Genomic DNA, 17202 nt, shown 5'->3' with positions numbered 1-17202 from the left:
GAGTGTCATGAGTCTTAGGTAGGCTCTCTCTTGTTGCAGGACATATTTTGGTTAGGCACGGCCCACGTGTTCCCAGCATGCCAGAATGTGATGTCCAGTAGGTCTTCATTTTAACATGAGAAGAAAGCAAGTCCCTTAGAAAAATTTTACAGCAGCTGATAACCTGCCGAGTCGTGGCTCTCCGTGAAAGGTCAGGTGCACAGCTCCTTGGCAATGCCCTAACAGTGCCAGCTGGTGGAGCATGACGTCAGAGCTGCACAGTCATGAAAATGAAAGGGGCCACTGGGGTTTAGTCCCCCGAGGAACCAAAGAATTGCAGAAGCTTCCCTGTGCATCTTGAATACTCTTCCCAGCCCAGCTCCCAGAGGGTGGCAGAATTAAAACACGAGCTTCCTAAACTGTTACTGGATCATGTCATTGAGGGTCATTTTTGGAAATGTATCTCCGTTCCAACAGGCAAATGCTATCTGCTCCCCCATCTTTCAACTTGTCCCCACTATTTGGAGGATTATCCTGTTTGTGGACCTTGTGCCACCCTGAGGGGCTTGGGTGTTCCACAGCCCCCACCCTTTCTTTTGATTACATGTGTTTCTGCTAAAGACATCTTTTTCCAGTGCTTATAGGGGGCATGAATAAGTTGCTCAGTCCCCTGTAGTTTTTTGTACTTTGTGGTTTCTCTCATCCTGTTGTGTTAACCATAACATGGAAAGGGGCTTGATCAGAAGGCACAAGTCCAAGGATATCAGACTCATGTGTAGTGGCCCAGAAACTCTCCAGTGTGCCTGAAAACACACTTTGTTGTGTATGTCTGAGAAAGCCCCATTTGTCCTGACCAACCAGGGCCAAATGCTTCCGGTAGTGTGGCTTTCCTTTTTGGGTCACCCCTCTTGGAGCTGTAGGTGCAAGTCCTGCCCCCCCTGGGGCCCTGGGGTCGACCAGGTATTCCTCAGGTGCGGAGGAGCTGTTCCACACCCAGCAGTCTGTGGGGCCTTGTGGCTCATCAGAAAGCCTATCCCTTCTGGAGCAGAGTGGGCTTTTGCCTCCAGGGAAACAAGAGGGTCCCATAGCCCTGTTTTTAAAACATGCCTCGTGGGTATGTTCTCAGTTAAGTACGGTCTGCCGTTCTGCCATTCAGAGGTATTTCTATTGACACAGAAGCCACTGGCTAAAATCTGGAGATGTTTTTCTCTGTCCTTGGAAAGACAGCAGTGTTCGCTGTTCACCCTCACCTTGGGTGTCCAGTGGGACTGGTCAGAAGAGTTGATGTTCCTCCAGCATACTCTCTGCTCTGTAGGTCTTTCTGAGGCACGGGATTCAGTCGTGGCACATTTCAGGAGTGCCAGAGGCTAGTTTTTGTAACCAGTAAACAGTAGGTGCTATTGAGGAATAGAGACACGTTCTCTGAAACAAATCGGTAAATACATGACTGAATAAAGTCAGGGCAGGGTGATTTCTTGTACCCAGTTGTGTGCTGTGATGAAATAGCCTTTACTCTATGATAAAATAGCCTTCTCACTGATTTTATAGGCTGTGCTGCCCTGAAAGATTCCCAGAGGTCTTTACTGACTGTGGATGTGCGTGTGCATGTGTGTGTGTATAATGGGGACGGGCTTTCCTGATACTGTGCCAAGTGCTGGAACACCCGAGTTCGTTTTAGAATGGCTGTTTTTTAGAGCACCAGTGTAGTTTCTGAGGAGATTTCAGTTAGAAACAGTGGAGTCAGAGGAACGCCTTACGTGGTTTGAGGGCAGGTACCTGCAACTCCAGTCAGCACAGATCACTAAGAATAGCCCTGCTACCATGTGCTGTTAATCTCAGAGGCAGTTCTCTCCTACTGGGTCACAGAGGCTGGAGGGTGGCACGTCCAAGGTGTCCACCTAGTGTGTCCTCGTTTCACCCCTTCTTTTGATACCCTTGTTCCCCTTTCTGGTGCTAGCCTCTCCCCCCACCTGTTGATTTGGGTGGCTCGTCCCCTCAGGGTGCCCAGCATTCCTCTCTCCATTCTCCTCTCTTATCCCCGCTCCCCTGCACCCCACCTGGTGACTCCTTCCGTCCTGCGAAATCTACTTGTCCGGTTTCCCTCTCCTTCCACCCAGTCATGTTCTACCAGACGGCCTCTCCACCAGGTGACGTGTTAACCCAGTAGCACTGATGGGCTTACGTGTGTGTGGTCCTCTCTGTATCGGTCAGTGACTCTTCATGTTAACTCCATAACTCAGTTTCCCCTCTTTGAAAATGAAATACTAGGTTAATTATCTGACACTAATTAATAATAAATTTAGTCTACTTAATATTCCTTTCACCAGAAGGATCCCGTTGGGAATATTTGACATTTAGGAATATGAGCTTTATGTTGAATCTGGCAAGATTCAGTGAATCACAGTGCTGTTTTTTGTATTTATTTTGTGCCATATCAGAAATGGGACTAGAGTATGAGTTACATAACAATTTAATATACAGAAATGATAAAAATCATATAGCCAGAAGTCAAATGTCCAAAGTTCTTTGTGTTGGGCATTAAATTTAGTATACTGTACATAGCAGTTTATAATGTCAAACCACATCATTTGCTTAATCAAGTAGGGGTTCTAACATGTTGTATGTTCTCTGCCCATTTTGCTGTCACCTGTGTTAGTGCAGTTCTGTCCCCTAAATTAAGAGACTTGCTTTCTATGTGACCTGTTGGTGACACGTGTCCCTGCTTTGTCTTCTGTTTAGAGATTTGGTTCCGAGTCCTGGCATTCATGTTGTTTTCTCTTTAGGGTGCATATTTGAAAACCAGGGGTTTTCAGTTATATTTGAAACTTAATCGTACTTTTATTTCTTGTTCAAAGCCAAAATGTAAGTAGTGATTACTTCATCTTTATTCTTATTACACTTTTGAATAAGAGCTTAGGTATCTTCATAAAGTGGATCCTTCACAAAGGAGAATGGGTTCAGACAACCACTAAAACATACTTTTTCACCCCCATTTTCTCCCTCCTGGTAATATAGGTTGACTTGAAAAATAACATCAAGATATAAGAAAGGGCAAAACTGGTAAATACAAATTGAGTTTTCTGACACAGATCACAGAGGTGAGAGAATTTGAGACCATGTTCCTTACAGTTTGAGACAATAAATGGGGCAGAAATGGCATAAAGGGTGAGGGTGAAACAGTTGAACAGTAAAGATGAGCTAGTATTGAAACTGCACTTGGGCATTAATAATTTCTCCCTTAAACCATGCACTGTGGCCTGTGAGGCCTCCTTTGGCTCATCAGTTTTTATGTGGGCTAAAGGCACTTGTTTGGAAGATGTAAATATCCTCATGTTTTTTTAATGGAGAAAGGTTGGAACGATTATGCCTTCAATTCTGATCAACTGACAGTCCTTGATTTCACATGAGCCACACTGAGAGAAAGCACATACTGTTTCGGTGATGTAATACACATCTCTAGAAAGAGGAGCTTGACAGGCAGGCCTTGCTGTGATTCTTGCTAAAGGCTAGATTGGATTGATTGATATGTTTCTGGTTTTGTTATGAACCTGGGAGGGAAGTGGGAAGACATCCTATACATCTAGCATTTCGTTTAATAATTTGGAAGAAAAACATTTCTAACAGTAGTCACACTTCATTTTTTCCCTGAAACTGGACATTAATTGTTGGCGTATTTGAAAAATCTGCCCCAAAGATGCATCCTATGGGAGCAGTCAGAAACTAACTCAGGTTGAGGACCAGTTGGAACACCTTGAAGATCTAAGCAGTAGTAACTCTCTAAGGAATTTCCTTTGAACTGGTGCCTTGCTATTTTTAAAAATGAATCCCGTTGACACCAGATTCACACAATATATATATTTTAATTTTTTTAATGTTTATTTATTTGAGAGAGAGAGAAAGAGTGTGAGCAGGGGAGAGGCAGAGAGCAAAGGAGACAATCCGAAGGAGGCTCCAGGCTCTGAGTGGTCATGCACAGAGCCTGATGTGGGGATCAAACTCATGAACCACAAGGTCATGACCTGAGCTGAAGTCGGATGCTTAACTGACTGAGCCACCCAGCCGCCCAACAATATTTTCTAAAAGAAATCAGTGCGTAGCATAGCTTGTCTGTCAGTAAGAGCAGGCACTGCCCTTTCATCATTCATTGACCCAGACTCGCCCCCTACACCACATGCTTTCAGATGCTTCATCCAGAAAATGAAAATGAGAGACTGCAGACCCCGGGGAGAGGCTCCTGTGACGTTGGTCACACTGAACTCTCTTGAATACAAAAGACTGTACAAATACTCATGTTTTAAATCTCCCCAGATTTTTGCTATCTCGTAATTGAGGTGTCTTTTAAGAATTCCTGCTGTATTTAAGGGTTCCTTTATGAGGATGCACCTGTGATTTTGTGTGTGCACATTTCCTGTAAGCCTAAGCTTCTCTAAGCTTGAGGGCAGTTGGAATCTTCCAGTGAGCTTGCTTGCTTTTGCAAGATCTTACTGGTTTCTCTGAAGGACATTTTTTGTAATTTAATTATTTGAAAGTATGAAAATACAATCTTTTGATTTTATTATCTGAGGTTGTAATTCTTGAAGATGGAATTTGGTAGGCTTCACTTGATTTTTTTTTTTTTTTTAATGTTTGTTTATTTTTGAGAGAGACAGAACACAAGTTGGGGAGGGAAAGAGAGGGAGGGAGACAGAGAATCCCAAGCAGGCCCCGCCCTGCCAGGGCAGAGCCGAAACCAAGAATCCGAGGCTTAACCGACTGAGCCACCCAGGTTCCAAGGTCCTTGCTTTTAATTGTCACCTATGGAAAAAAATCCTAAATTTTAAATAACTTTCTAAGAGTAGCAACCCTTAAAATGACAGGAATCATAATGGAGGGTGGGGGAATGTCCTTCATCCCTTATAAAGGTATTTAATCTTTTTGTAAAAAATCTTTCCTTGCTCCCTAATTAGCTTAATATGTAATTGGCCATAAAACGTGTGTATTTACTTGCTCTTAAAAACCAGAAGTGTGGTGTTGTATTCCTTTCAGCAGCTACCAGAATGGTGGGGATATTTTTGTTTTAAGCAGGGAGAACACTAGTTTGTTGCAGACGTCACCAGGCGTGACACAACGGAGAAGTGGAGGAAACCTGGCCCAGGAGCTCCAGATCTGACCTGGAGACCACAGGGCTGGAAGTCAGCCGGGGTGGCGGCAGGGCTGTGGCTCTGAGAGCCCTTTGGCCTCCTTGTCCCAGCCTGGCCACAGCTCACTTTAGCAGTCCAGGCCCTGAATGTCCCTCTCTTGCCAACTCAACTGTTAGGGGATCAGATGCTCACTGCGTTTGGGCAGGTTGCGCATTCTGAATGCGCTACTTGCAGAAAGTGGTAGCATCTGTTAAACTTTTCATTTGAAACCTGGATGCCCCTGTTCTGTTGGAACATCACACATGTGTGAGGTGTCTCCAGCCTTACTGTGGGCATGAAGATTGTAGAGAGCCTACAGAGGCTTTTGAAGTTTTTTACCAGCATGACCTCAGAACGGTATTGGTAGTTTGGTTATGAATAACTGTTTTATGATGTTTCAGGAAAAATGTATTTATTTGTTCATCTTTGTATTTTTTTGTTCGCCTTTAAGTTGGGGAAAAAAAAGAAAGGATTTTCTTTTATCAGTGTCTATTTTATCTTAAGAATTTTTTCTGAAGTCATCCTTTGCTTATTTTACCCAAAAGCTGATTAGAGTTCATTGATAGAAAATAATAGGCTATACAAGTAACTACAGAAAATATTTGTGTCCTTAGGACATATAAGTCATCAGAAGTATTGCCACATTCGGTTGTAAAGGTTGTATTGTTTGAGATTATAGTATAAAAAATAACACCGTATCTTGGGCACCAGAGCTTGATGAATTCCGGTGTGCTACAGAAATTTAACTTGCATTTTTCCCTAGAATATTCACCTTTCTTCTCCACCTCTCAGTTTGTGGAGTAAATAAGGCATCATCTTTGTTCTGGGCATAGTGCCTCCAGGAGATGGCTGAGGGACGGGGACAGGATGGTAAATCGTCCAGTTTGCTAAACTAGAAAGGAAAAGCCCGTAAGTGCTGTTTATTTCTCTTCAGCTGCTCTCTGCAGTCCTTCAGACGCTCCTGGAGAAGGAAGTGCTTAATCCTGAAAACTATGGCAACATTATAAGTGATTTATCTGTATAGTGTAGCCCATTACCTGGCAGACAAGCTCATAAATTCCTGAACGTTTATCTGGCTTCACTTGCTGATTCATCGTGATCCTGAGCAGCATTATTACTGGGCCCCTACTTACCGAATGTGACCAGGAGTATGGTGCCATGGTGGGGAATGTTGGCACCTCCAATGTGTACAGAATACATGGAGCTCTTTCGGTGAAAGTTGCTTGGCGTGAAGAATGCTTTCAGTGTGAGAAACCATCCATCCATCCACCCACCCACCCACCCACCCACCCATCCACCCATCCTCACTCTGTGCAAGGCCTGTATCTCTCAAAAGTAAAGCTACATGTACGTACTGTCCTGAGACAGGAGAAGGAACGGAAGTTTCCTAAAGAATAAAGTACATTCAAGCAAGGTGGAAAACAACACTGATTCCTGTCATTATACCAAAGGTGATGGTATAAACTAAACCAAACGCCCTGGAAAACTAGATCCCATCAACCTTGAATGACAGAGCTAGATAGGAATGAGCCCAGCCCAGAGTGTAGTTGGGAGAACATGCTGTTTCCAGCAGCTGCAATTTCACATACATCAGACTGTGAATTCTTCTGTGCTTTGGTTTCTAGGCAACTTGCAGAAATTTTAAATCTGAATATAAACATATAAACTCTCCCCTCCCCTCCCCTCCCCAACCAAAAAAAACCCCTCCTGAATACAATGATAGAAAGCCTAATGACATAACCCCTGTTTGCCACAACTCTTGGTAACTACAGCAAACAAATCCAGGCCACTACCTGGCTATTTAGAGATTCTGGTGGTTAAATCTAGGAAGTGAAGACAAAGCAGCTGTAAATAACTCCTTTTGTTGCAAAATGATTAATATTTCTATGGTATGAACAAATCGTGGGTATTCTGCTTCCAGGATCCCCTGCAAGAGAAGGGATCTCCTCATGGAAATGGTTTCTTTCATTAAGGGAGATTTCTTTTCCTGTATTTTTAATTTGTCCTGTATTAAGATTGTTAGAAGTCGTAGATCTCTTTATTGACAGCAGCATGTTTTGTCCATGAAGGGGTACTGGATGGTTTCTTGAATACTGGCTTATCTTACCTTTTCCTGTAGCGGCTCTCAGGACTCACAGAGTCCTGTTTGGATGGATCGGGGCCTACACCGCCACAGGGAGGGAAGTGATAGGAGCAGTCCCTGAATCACTGTGGCTGACTGTTGGTGTTGGGGATTCGGACTTCAAGATAACCGTGGCGAGTTTATAGGTGAGGCAGGTTTAATAAAGTTGCCAGTAAATGTGGCAGTCGCAGTGATCTTGATAGACCAGGCACTGTTTAGATTCATGTGGGAAACTCCCAGCCCTAGGTTTGAAAGCAGGGTTATTGTGGATCCACTGGGCAGACAGAAGTTGAATGGGACACCTGTGGGGATTTGCCCAGTGCCTCTAAATATCTAATAGTGCAATGGCTGGGAGGGGATCAGACAGTATGCTTTATGCACTTTGGGAGTCTGCATCTCAAGGAGTGTGGATCAGTTGGGAAAGGTCCAAAGAGAGGTAATATTAGAGAATAAACATTAAGATCTATGAGGAGAGTTTTTCTGTCTAGTAGCAACAATGTTTGAGGCTTTGGGGATGAACTGCCAGCAGGGTTCTAGCTTTTGTGCCTCTGGACAAGTCACTGAGTGCCTCTCAAAACTCTCCTTTAGTGAGGAAGCCAGACATCCTGCCATCTTTGTATTATGTCCTGTATTCAAAGGAGGTGTCCACAAGATAATCTTTATTTTCACAGGACAAAAATGAAGTGATTTAAACTGCACTGGCGGGTTTAAGAGTCCTATTTTTGCAAATTATAAATCAATATACTGTGTTACTAATAGAAACGGTTAATAAATTCATATTTTTACACAGCTGTATCTTGATCTTAGCTCAGATGTTGATCTCAGGGTCATGGGTTCGAGCCCTGCACTGGGCTCCACACTAGGCTTGAAACGTACTTAAAAACAAAAAGAAAACCCACAACATTTTACTTTAATAATACTTCTCCTAAAGTCTTTAGGGCAGGCTATACAATAGAAACAATTTAAGAGTTTATTAATTTGTTTACCCCTGCTATGGACATCATGTTTGTTTATTGTCATTCCTTCATTTTTCATGTTATTAATTTTTAAGTCTTTAAAATGGCCCCTGGTGTTATTTACTGTCAAGAACAGTGACTTGTAACGGCAGACTAAGATTGCTGACATTATTTTTTATTTCTCAGAGTTTGTAAAAACTTTTCAGGATGTTAAATTTCTTAAGTTAGTACATGATTGATATATTTCCTTTTCCCACAGAACTAAAGCATGTTAAGGATGCTATTTTAATTTAATTTAATTTAATTCTGGGAATATAATAAGAATAGCAGTAGGGGCTTGTAGGAAGGGCTAGAAGAGGAAGCACGGGTCTTGTTAGCCCTCCTCGAACACAAGCAGCACCAGGTGGAGACGGTTTCTCCTCAGTTCCAGAGGACCTCAGGAGGGGAGAGGAGCACAGGGGTCAGGTGGCTTTGAGGCCACAGCTTCACCAGAGGGCCCTGCTTCCCCAAGCCCTTCCCATAGGCTTGTGTCTACATTGATAGGAATAACCGTCCATACATAATCAAACATCAGTTACTTTCCTGTGCTTTGTAAAATTTAATGCCCGGCCTCTTTTTCCTGTGGGTTTTTTTCCCCTTTAGAATTACATTGCTATCAGGAATGGTTTTCTGAGAACTAGGGACGAAGGAGGGCTGTATTTCACGGTGTGCAATTCTGCTAATAAAAATGGATGGTCAAACACAAAGCCAAGTTTAGCTTCCAGCTGAATGCTTCCAGCATTTAGACCATTGTACAGCCACATGATAAGCACTTTTTTCTAAAGAAAAATGTCAAGGCCCAGGTCCAAGTGTGTTTCATCTTGGGCTGCTTCCCAGTGCCTGAGGTTCCACATTTTCCAGTTCTTCTCCAGAACTTGCCTCCATCCCTGGGATTAAAGAGCAGGGAGATCTGACTCCTTTGCTCATTTCTGACCAAGTGCTCCAAGAGACACCTACTGGTAAGGATGCTTTCCCCCTCCCTCCGGTTGAGTGTTCATGGAGGTGAGGCCATTCCTGACAGAACTACCCCTCCCCGCTCAGCCTTCCTCTCTTGCAGGAGGGAGGGTCTTAATTTGGAATGATTCCAGCTCCTCTCCTGCTGGTTTAGCTTCACAGACCAAGTAATGCCAAAAGAGAGCCAAAGGTATTTAAAAAAAAAACTGATCCAAGTGAGGTATGATTGGAAACAATTGCTTTTCTAATATAGGACATGACAAAGAATTACACTTCTTCCCTCAGTGAAGAGTTTACCTGGAAAGATACGGCTCATTAATTCTCTTTGGAAAACATAAAGTGTGAAATTTGGAAAACATAATTGGGCAGTTCCGTGATAAAGTCTGTATACCATAAAAAAAAAGAAATTAATGGCACTGATCTTGTGGACATGTGGATTGCTCTGTCCTCTTAACCTGTTCCTTTATAGCTCAGGCATTTTGTCTGGCTTCTGCAACCACACGGTGTCAGGCTATTCAGGAACTTGGCCAGGTTTAGCACACCTGAGTGAAACATCTGGGGCAAAGGAAAACCCCTTCAACAGCAGCTTTGTTCCCTTTGAACAGTGGAAGAAATGGCCTTAGGAAAAGATTGATTTGTGCTAGAAAAATAGAAACCATGGGGATCTATTCAAAAATAAGTTTGTGTTTTAAATCAATTATGTACTAAAAATCTGATACGGGCCAATTGTAATTGCAGTGCTGTGTATTCAGATTCCTCGATTGTGTGGATTTTGGGGGGAGGGCGAGTGAACATTTCAAAAAACTATAATAAACTGGGCTGTGATCTCACCATATGTGTTGAATTGAACACAACTCTTCTGCTTTTAATGAAGACTTTAGCCTTTAGGGGTAAATAAAACATCACTAAACAGGGATGGCCTGAATATTTTTTACTGGCTGTAATAATTAAAGCCATGAAAAAGGTGGTGGGGTTATGTTACTTATTAACTTGAATCACTCTTAGATTTGATCAAGACGTGGTTGCCCATGGCGTTTTGTTTCATGTTTGTCCTTTGTTTCATTGACATGCTCTGCCCTGGCCTCCATGGCACTAGAAAAGCAGTGAAGCAGTTAGAAACCAGACCCTAAAGGGCTTTTAGACCCCCTATCCAGCTTTCTTCTCATCTCAGCCCACCGACTCCAGCAAACTTCTCAGCCACTAGAGTCAAGCCTGAAATTCCCTATGAAGCTGTGTCCTTGGGGATGAGGGGAGGGCCCAGGAAGGAATCCTCCCCTCTTAGGAGGAAACTGGTCAGAGTGCAGGTGTAGCTGAGAGCCTTTAAAGAATGTTTTTATCTTCCTCACATATTGAGCCAAACACAAACCAGCAGTGAGGTTGATTCTAAGAGGAACTTAGAACCCACATGTATTAGTTTCCTGTTGCCGTTGTAACAGATTACCACAAATTCTGTGACTTATAACAACACAGATTTATTACCTACAGTATCTGGAGGTAAGATGTCCAAAATCATTCTCATTGGGCGAAGTTCAGGGTGTCAGTAGGCCTTTCTGGAGGCTCTGGGAGAATCCACTTCTTTTCCTTTTCCAGTTTCTAGAGGTCCCTGCAGTCCTTGGTTCATGGTCTCTTCCTCCATCTTCAAAACCAGCAAGGCCTGGCCAGTCTTTCTCACGCTACTGTCTCTCTGGTTCTCTCTTCCTTGCCTGTCTTCTTCACTTCTAAGGACCTTGTGATTACATCAGGTTCACTCGGTAATCCAGGATCATCCCATCTCTAAATCGGCTGATTAGCAACCTTAACTCTCCCTTGCCGGGCAACCTAAAGTACTCACTGGTTCCAGGGATCAGGGTGTGGCCATTATCTTGTTTACCACACTAGAGAGTATTGATAATGTAAGAGATTAGTGAATTAGGAGTTCATAGAGTTGGATAGTAGATACAGGCTGTGTGGTATTAGAAGTGGGTTTTCATAGCTTCTTACTAAGGTTTCTTATAACTACTATCTGGAAAAATTATATATGTACATGAACACACATGGTATGTAACACCAATAAATAAAAAGATCTTTATTTTTAGCTTGAGTGGGTTTCTATTTTACTGTAATATCTAATGTCAACTAGTAAATATAAAGACACTTTAAGTGTGACATACACATATGTATAATTTTAGCTTGGGGGGAAATGGCATTTCTCTATTCAAAAGAATGATCCAATTATAGTTTCATTGACTTGAGAATAATTGAATTAATGTTTTGTCTTGTGAATTTTTTGTGTTATAATTTGTCATTAACACCCCACTTCATAGGAGAATGTCCAATAAAAATGATACTCTATTTAAAAAACAAAGATACTCTGTTTTTAGCACTATAAAGATCCTTTTTGGTGCTCACATCTGTAAAAGTTTTACATAGTTTTAAGCACTGTGTGCATTTCTTGTGTGTAAGTGGCTTGACTTTTCTGTGGGCCCTTGCCCCAGTCATCTCTTTTGAAGGCCCTGGGTGGTGTGAGCCCATGTCTGCAAGGCCATGGCAAAATCAACTGAGATAGCAGATGTGTGAAGTTCTCTGGGAGAAAAGCACCATCTGTATTTGCATAAAGCGGAGCTGCCGTGGTTAAGCTGTCAACAGCTTCCGAGTAGAAAATGTCCCTGAAGTAGATATGACATTTACCTGTAATGGCTTTCTTTGCCTGTGAAATTAATGGTGTAAGGCTTAAAAAAAGAAAAAAAAAATTATCTTTGAATTTCTGTTTTAAAGTTGATCCTGTTTTAACAAATGTTCGTCATTTTAGTTGCTAAAATCAGTGCTAATGGGCACAAGATTGAAACTTTGATCTTGTTGCAAGACAGGTTACATTAATTCCGCATCATGCAAATTGGCTGTGCTGGGTGCTGAGGGTGGGGCGACTGAAAGAAAAGACCTCCGGGGGCCCTTCCAGGAGCTCAGAAGCTCCGTGTGTGCACAGCAGCACTGACAGTTCTGTTATACGTCAGAGCGGGACTGCTCACGTGGGAATAGGGGAGAGAATAAAACCCAGGAAGCACAAACTGTTTCTGGAAGGGTTCTTGAAAAAGGTAGCCCCTGAAAAGTGATTAGGGGGATCTGAGGGCATTCCAGGCAGAGGGACTGGTTATTAGCAATTCATATCAGTTTGCAAAAAAAGCTTGACCGGCTGAGAGGATTGGAACTGGAAATGAACGTATTGAATGACACACATTGGGGCATACAGGTCACTGTGTCAGAGAACAGAGAGAAGAGGCGGCCAGAATCAGAGTTGTGCGTAAGCGACACTCACCTGCCCGGTGGGGTTGGGCAACATGGGTTTATAATCCAGATCCATGCCATCACGCAGGCCTGACCAGGCCCTGGGGCCCGCACAACGGGAGGCGCTACAAACCACGGAGGGAGGGAGAATGAAGAGCTGCTTTGGTTTACGTTTGGTGATTAACTTTGGTAGTCACCGGTTTCACTCCGTGCTCTACGCTCCTTGTCTCCTTGTGGGCACAGTTGGTTCTTGGGAAGCATAAGGGAGGAGGGTGGGCCGTTGTAAATTCACGCCAAGGACCAAAGTGGGTCACGAGCCCAGAAGTACGCTGGCCAGTATTCTTGACACCCTAAGAGTTGGGTAGAGTTTTGGGGGATGCGAGAATGGAACTGGCAGTTTGCGCCCAAGGTCATTAGGCAAGTAGACCCGGGTTCTGACTCGCCCGCTGAAGGCGCCCCTACTGCCTGCTGTTTGTGTTCGGAGGAAAAGGACGCTTGTGTTTAAAGAGAGGCAAGGCAGTCTTACCGCCTGCACCAGGCGAGAGCTCCCCCCCCCGTCCCGCCCGGTGCAGCCAGGTGCGGGAGGGTGCCGCGGCCGGGTAGACACCTGCAGGCCTGGGGGGAGGCTGGGCGGGGCCGGAGCGGAACCACGACACCGCCCCCTCCGTGAGAGTCCCGGCAGCCCGCCCACCACCCGCTCCCTCGGTAGGTTGACCCCTGCGGCGCATGGGCCCACTCTCGGGCTGCGAGGCCGCCCCGACACTGGCGCGGGAGCGGACTTTATCTGGGCTTGGCGATTCGTGTCGCGTGAGGGTCCGGGTCGGGGAAGACGAACCGCGGCCGGTGGGGCCCCAGAGCCAACACGACTTGCTTTGGTTGAAACCTTCTTGTATTAGGGGTGCTCCCGGCTTCGGATCCAGGCATTTGGGCACCCCAGAGATTCCCTAAATCCCTTTTGTTCTTCTTCCCTGCGGGGACCGACTGCGCCTTCCTGGTGGACGCTGGGTGCTCCGTTCTCCTGGCGAAAAGGCTTCTGTGCGTATCGTGGAGGCATCCGGCGTGCTCACCCAGGGTCTCGGCTTCGTAACCGGAGAGCGTTATTCGCGCATTGATTCTACGCAACAGCCGTAGGCTCCTAGGAGCTAGGTACTTTAATTTTGTGCCCCCCTCCACCCTTCATAATTTGTTGTCCCCTGCTTTCTAACTTAGGTCATTCTTTGCTTCAGAGACAAATGTGCTCGGGGACAGATGTCAGTGTAGTCCTCCCTCGTTTTAAACTTAGGTGAAGTTGGTTGACAGCGTGGAGCGAGACGTGTAGAATTCGGGCAGCATCGTCCAGCGGGACCTGTGGAATTGATACTGGCGTTTAGGGACTTGCTTTTGAAAAGCCTTGGAGAGGTGTCACCCCCACTCCCACCCCACCCCGCTTTGAAGAGAGGTGGGAGTGCAGAGTGCTGCGCAGGTGGTTTCCCAGTGCTGGCCCTCAGAGGACAGCGCTCTGCTTAGGAGGGGGAGGGGGGGCAAACGTTTCCTAAATACTGCTTCCTCCCCCCCCCCCAATAAATAACAATTTCATGGAGTAGGGCTGTTGATTTGGCTTCCAAAGGGGGAAATGGTAATTATAATAATAGCTTGAGCAAACAGTTTTGGAATCAACGAGAAATGAAACCTCTGATGTTGAGAACTCTGCCTTAAGTGGAGATACTTTCAGGACGATATGTGGTATTTTATTTTAACTCTTGCTCTTTACCTTGCAATGTAATATAAAGCAAAATTGCAGCTTTGACCAATAGCTTAATCGACAGTAGCTTTTTGGTTTTAAAAGTAAATGTTAAAATAAGTTTGTGTCAGTGATGAGGCTGATAGCATGGGTACTTGGCTGTTAGGGGTTTGCTTTTATGAGTCATTTTGGTATATTTTGTAAAAATTCTTTATTCTTTTCTGTCTCTTATTGCGGAATATTTGTTTATTATTTGAAGGAAGATAACATGGATTTTTCAAACAAACTTTTAAAAAAGTGTTATATTGAATGATTTTTACGTTCTTACACTTTTGAAAAGCAGATTAATGTTCTTTACTAATTTAAAGGAGGCTGTCCTGTCTTGTACGCAAAGAGATTGGCTTAGCTAAGGAAGACTTTAAAGCCATTTAAATATTTAGATGTTGGCTCAGTGGGGAATTTTGGAAGGATAAGTTTTGGGGGAAATATTTTTTTTTTCTGAAAGAGGTTTCTCCCTGTGTTGGTTCTCAGTTGCCCACTATGTTTATTTCATCTGCAGAACAAGTGTTGGGAAGTCCTTTCTATGTATTTCGCAAGCACCTGATCTACTTTAAGTGTTTAATTAAGAATATTATCTTATATTCAGGGCTTTATCCTTTTAAACGGGGTAGGCACATTAGCATTTGAAAGTGTTTCCATTTGGTTTTAGTTGTTTCTTTGTTTTAACTTGGAATTAGTTGTTTTCCTTGTTAAAAGAGATTAACTTTTTAAATGATTACTGCAATGAAACTAAGTTGTGTTCAGGTATTTGTCTTAATTAACATTTAGAGAGGCAAACAGCTGCTAAACAAAAATCACATTTTGTAACAAACTAAGGCACTAAGTTAGTGTTTCATAATGTGAACAGTTAAGATTTCCTTCATTTAAAAATGGAGAAATTTTCAGGTATATCCTGGTAAATGCATGGAGTGGAACTGAAAATTGTACTTATGCCTGAAAATTTGAAAAACTTAAAATCTGTGTTTGGGAAAAAAAAATGTAATGAAAGGGAAAGACTTGAGACATATACCCTATTTTGTGCAACATTTTTGTAGTGGTTGCTTTTATTTCTCCAATAGTTCATTGCATTTTTTTTTTTTAATCATTCACGTAAACTTCTGCGTTGTTGAGTAATTCTTCTAAAATGGATGCACATTGCTTTAAAGATCAAATTAGTACTGGAAAGTAAAGTAAGAAAGGCTTTTTTGTTTTTGATGTTTTTTAAAGTCTTTCTAACACATACTTTACGGTTATAATTTTACTCATCCTGAAAATTCCAGTGTACATTTAAGCTAGCACAAAGAGTTTAATACCCAGAAGAGCTGTGAATGGGCTATTATAATTTTCTAGGGAAAACAGGCCTGATCGCATCCCTTCCTGAGAGTTCCTTGGGTTTGGGGCCATGTTATCTTTTTGACTTTATTGTGAAGTATATCTCTCTTTGAGAAATGCCTTATTCCTGATAAATACATTTCTCCCAATCTTTGAAATAGTTACTGTAGTTGATGGTAGTTGCAGTGTTTGATTTTGTTGTTGGAATCTGTTCTGGTGACCTTTATCTACTGGGATTGCTATAAGATTGTAAACAAGACTGGCCTCTTGTGTGCTGTTGAAATATTCTGGTTGTTTCTGGCGAACATGCCAGTCATTAGGCATTGAAGCTTGTTGCTCTTGCACCCAGGAAACAATCCTGTGGTGTTTGCCTCCCTTGGATAGGAAGGTAGCCACTCTGCTGATATTAGTATGAACAGTTAGCAACCTTCACCGGTACTAGTAAAGAATTGAGCAGATTGCTTGCTAGAAAGATGCCCCGGGTAGTTTGTTTCCCTTTCATTCATATAATCTATAAACTGTTAGAAAAACAGTCCTTCCACGTCTCTGTACATCTTACATACTTCCAAGTGATCCAAGAACGTTGGTTCTGCAGGAGGGATCAAACTTACAAGTTTAATATTCATTTGTTTCTTTTTCTTTTGTTACATGTAGCTGGTATGTGCTGGTGTTTTTCCACAGAAATGCTGATATCTTTGTGAAAGGGCATGTATACCAGAGGTTAAACTTTTTTTTTTTTTTTTTAAGTACAACGTTCAGAGAGAGAAAGTCTTCACATTCTATAAATTAGGGGAAAAATTGCTACAGCTATGATTGTCTTTGTTCTCAAAGCCACTTGAATTGCAGGCTGTGTTGGGACTGGTTCGTACATTGTTTAACTGCTGAGACTAAGACTTCTAATTAGAGTAATTACCGGGCGGGAGCGGACTGGCGGGGCGGGGCGGGGGCCAGGGGTGTGGCCGGGCCGGGGCGCTGCGCGCTGGGAGCCGGGCCCGGACTGGCGGCGCGAGGCGGGGCGGGGCGGGGCGCGGCGGCCGGCCTCTCCGGGGATTGGCCGCAGAGGCGGAGGCGGCGCGCGGGGAGGCCGCGGGAGATATCAGCCGGCGCCGGGACCCGTCTGAGCGGACTCCAGGCTCCGGCCCACGTCCCGACAGGAGCCTCAGTAAGTAAGACGTTTTCCCCCCGGCAGGTCGGCGGCCCCGCCCGCCGCAGCCCGGCCCGTCTGACAGCTGCGGGGGCCCGGGCCGTCAAGTGGTATTCGTTAGGAGAATTAGAGTGGTTTCTTCTCCTTCTACCAAATCCTTTCTTGCTTGCCTCTTTTTAACCTCAGTCTTTCCACCAGATGAGCTTTAGCGGGAAAGGAAGCCAAGTTTTCTTTACTGATACTGGTTCTGCTTCATAATCGTGCCCTTATTTGCTGACAGCTAGCAGCCCATTCTGTGGAGTTTGCATTCCCACCACCATGGTGATAGCGTTCCGTGTGAATGGGAGCTCTCCTTTGCCTTCAGAAATGCTGTAGGGGGCTTCTGACGGGCTGTTTGTTGCCTTTGTTATCCTGCCTTTGTAGTCGCTGTAAACATTTTAACTTTCAGAGTGTGTTCCATGGCCTCTGCGTCGGTGTTGTAATTTTTGGTGTGTTAT

General features: G+C 43.9%; 1 protein-coding gene across 6 annotated transcripts in view; it reads left to right on the top strand.

The window, feature by feature from the left end:
* Positions 1-17202, top strand: part of AOPEP (aminopeptidase O (putative)) — a 341245-nt gene that overhangs the window by 288952 nt on the left and 35091 nt on the right. Inside the window, exon 14 of one of the 6 annotated variants that reach the window (XM_053205176.1) lies at positions 40-14023. The exons of the other annotated variants lie outside the window; for them this stretch is intronic. Within the exon in view, the coding sequence (XP_053061151.1) occupies positions 40-114 (75 nt within the window). The 3' untranslated portion in view covers positions 115-14023. Of the gene's footprint in view, positions 1-39; positions 14024-17202 lie in introns of those variants that run through there. 6 annotated transcript variants of the gene reach the window in all.

Source organism: Acinonyx jubatus, chromosome D4, assembly GCF_027475565.1.
Source record: "Acinonyx jubatus isolate Ajub_Pintada_27869175 chromosome D4, VMU_Ajub_asm_v1.0, whole genome shotgun sequence".
Lineage (NCBI taxonomy): Eukaryota > Metazoa > Chordata > Mammalia > Carnivora > Felidae > Acinonyx > Acinonyx jubatus.
This window is presented reverse-complemented; position numbering and strand designations above follow the sequence as displayed.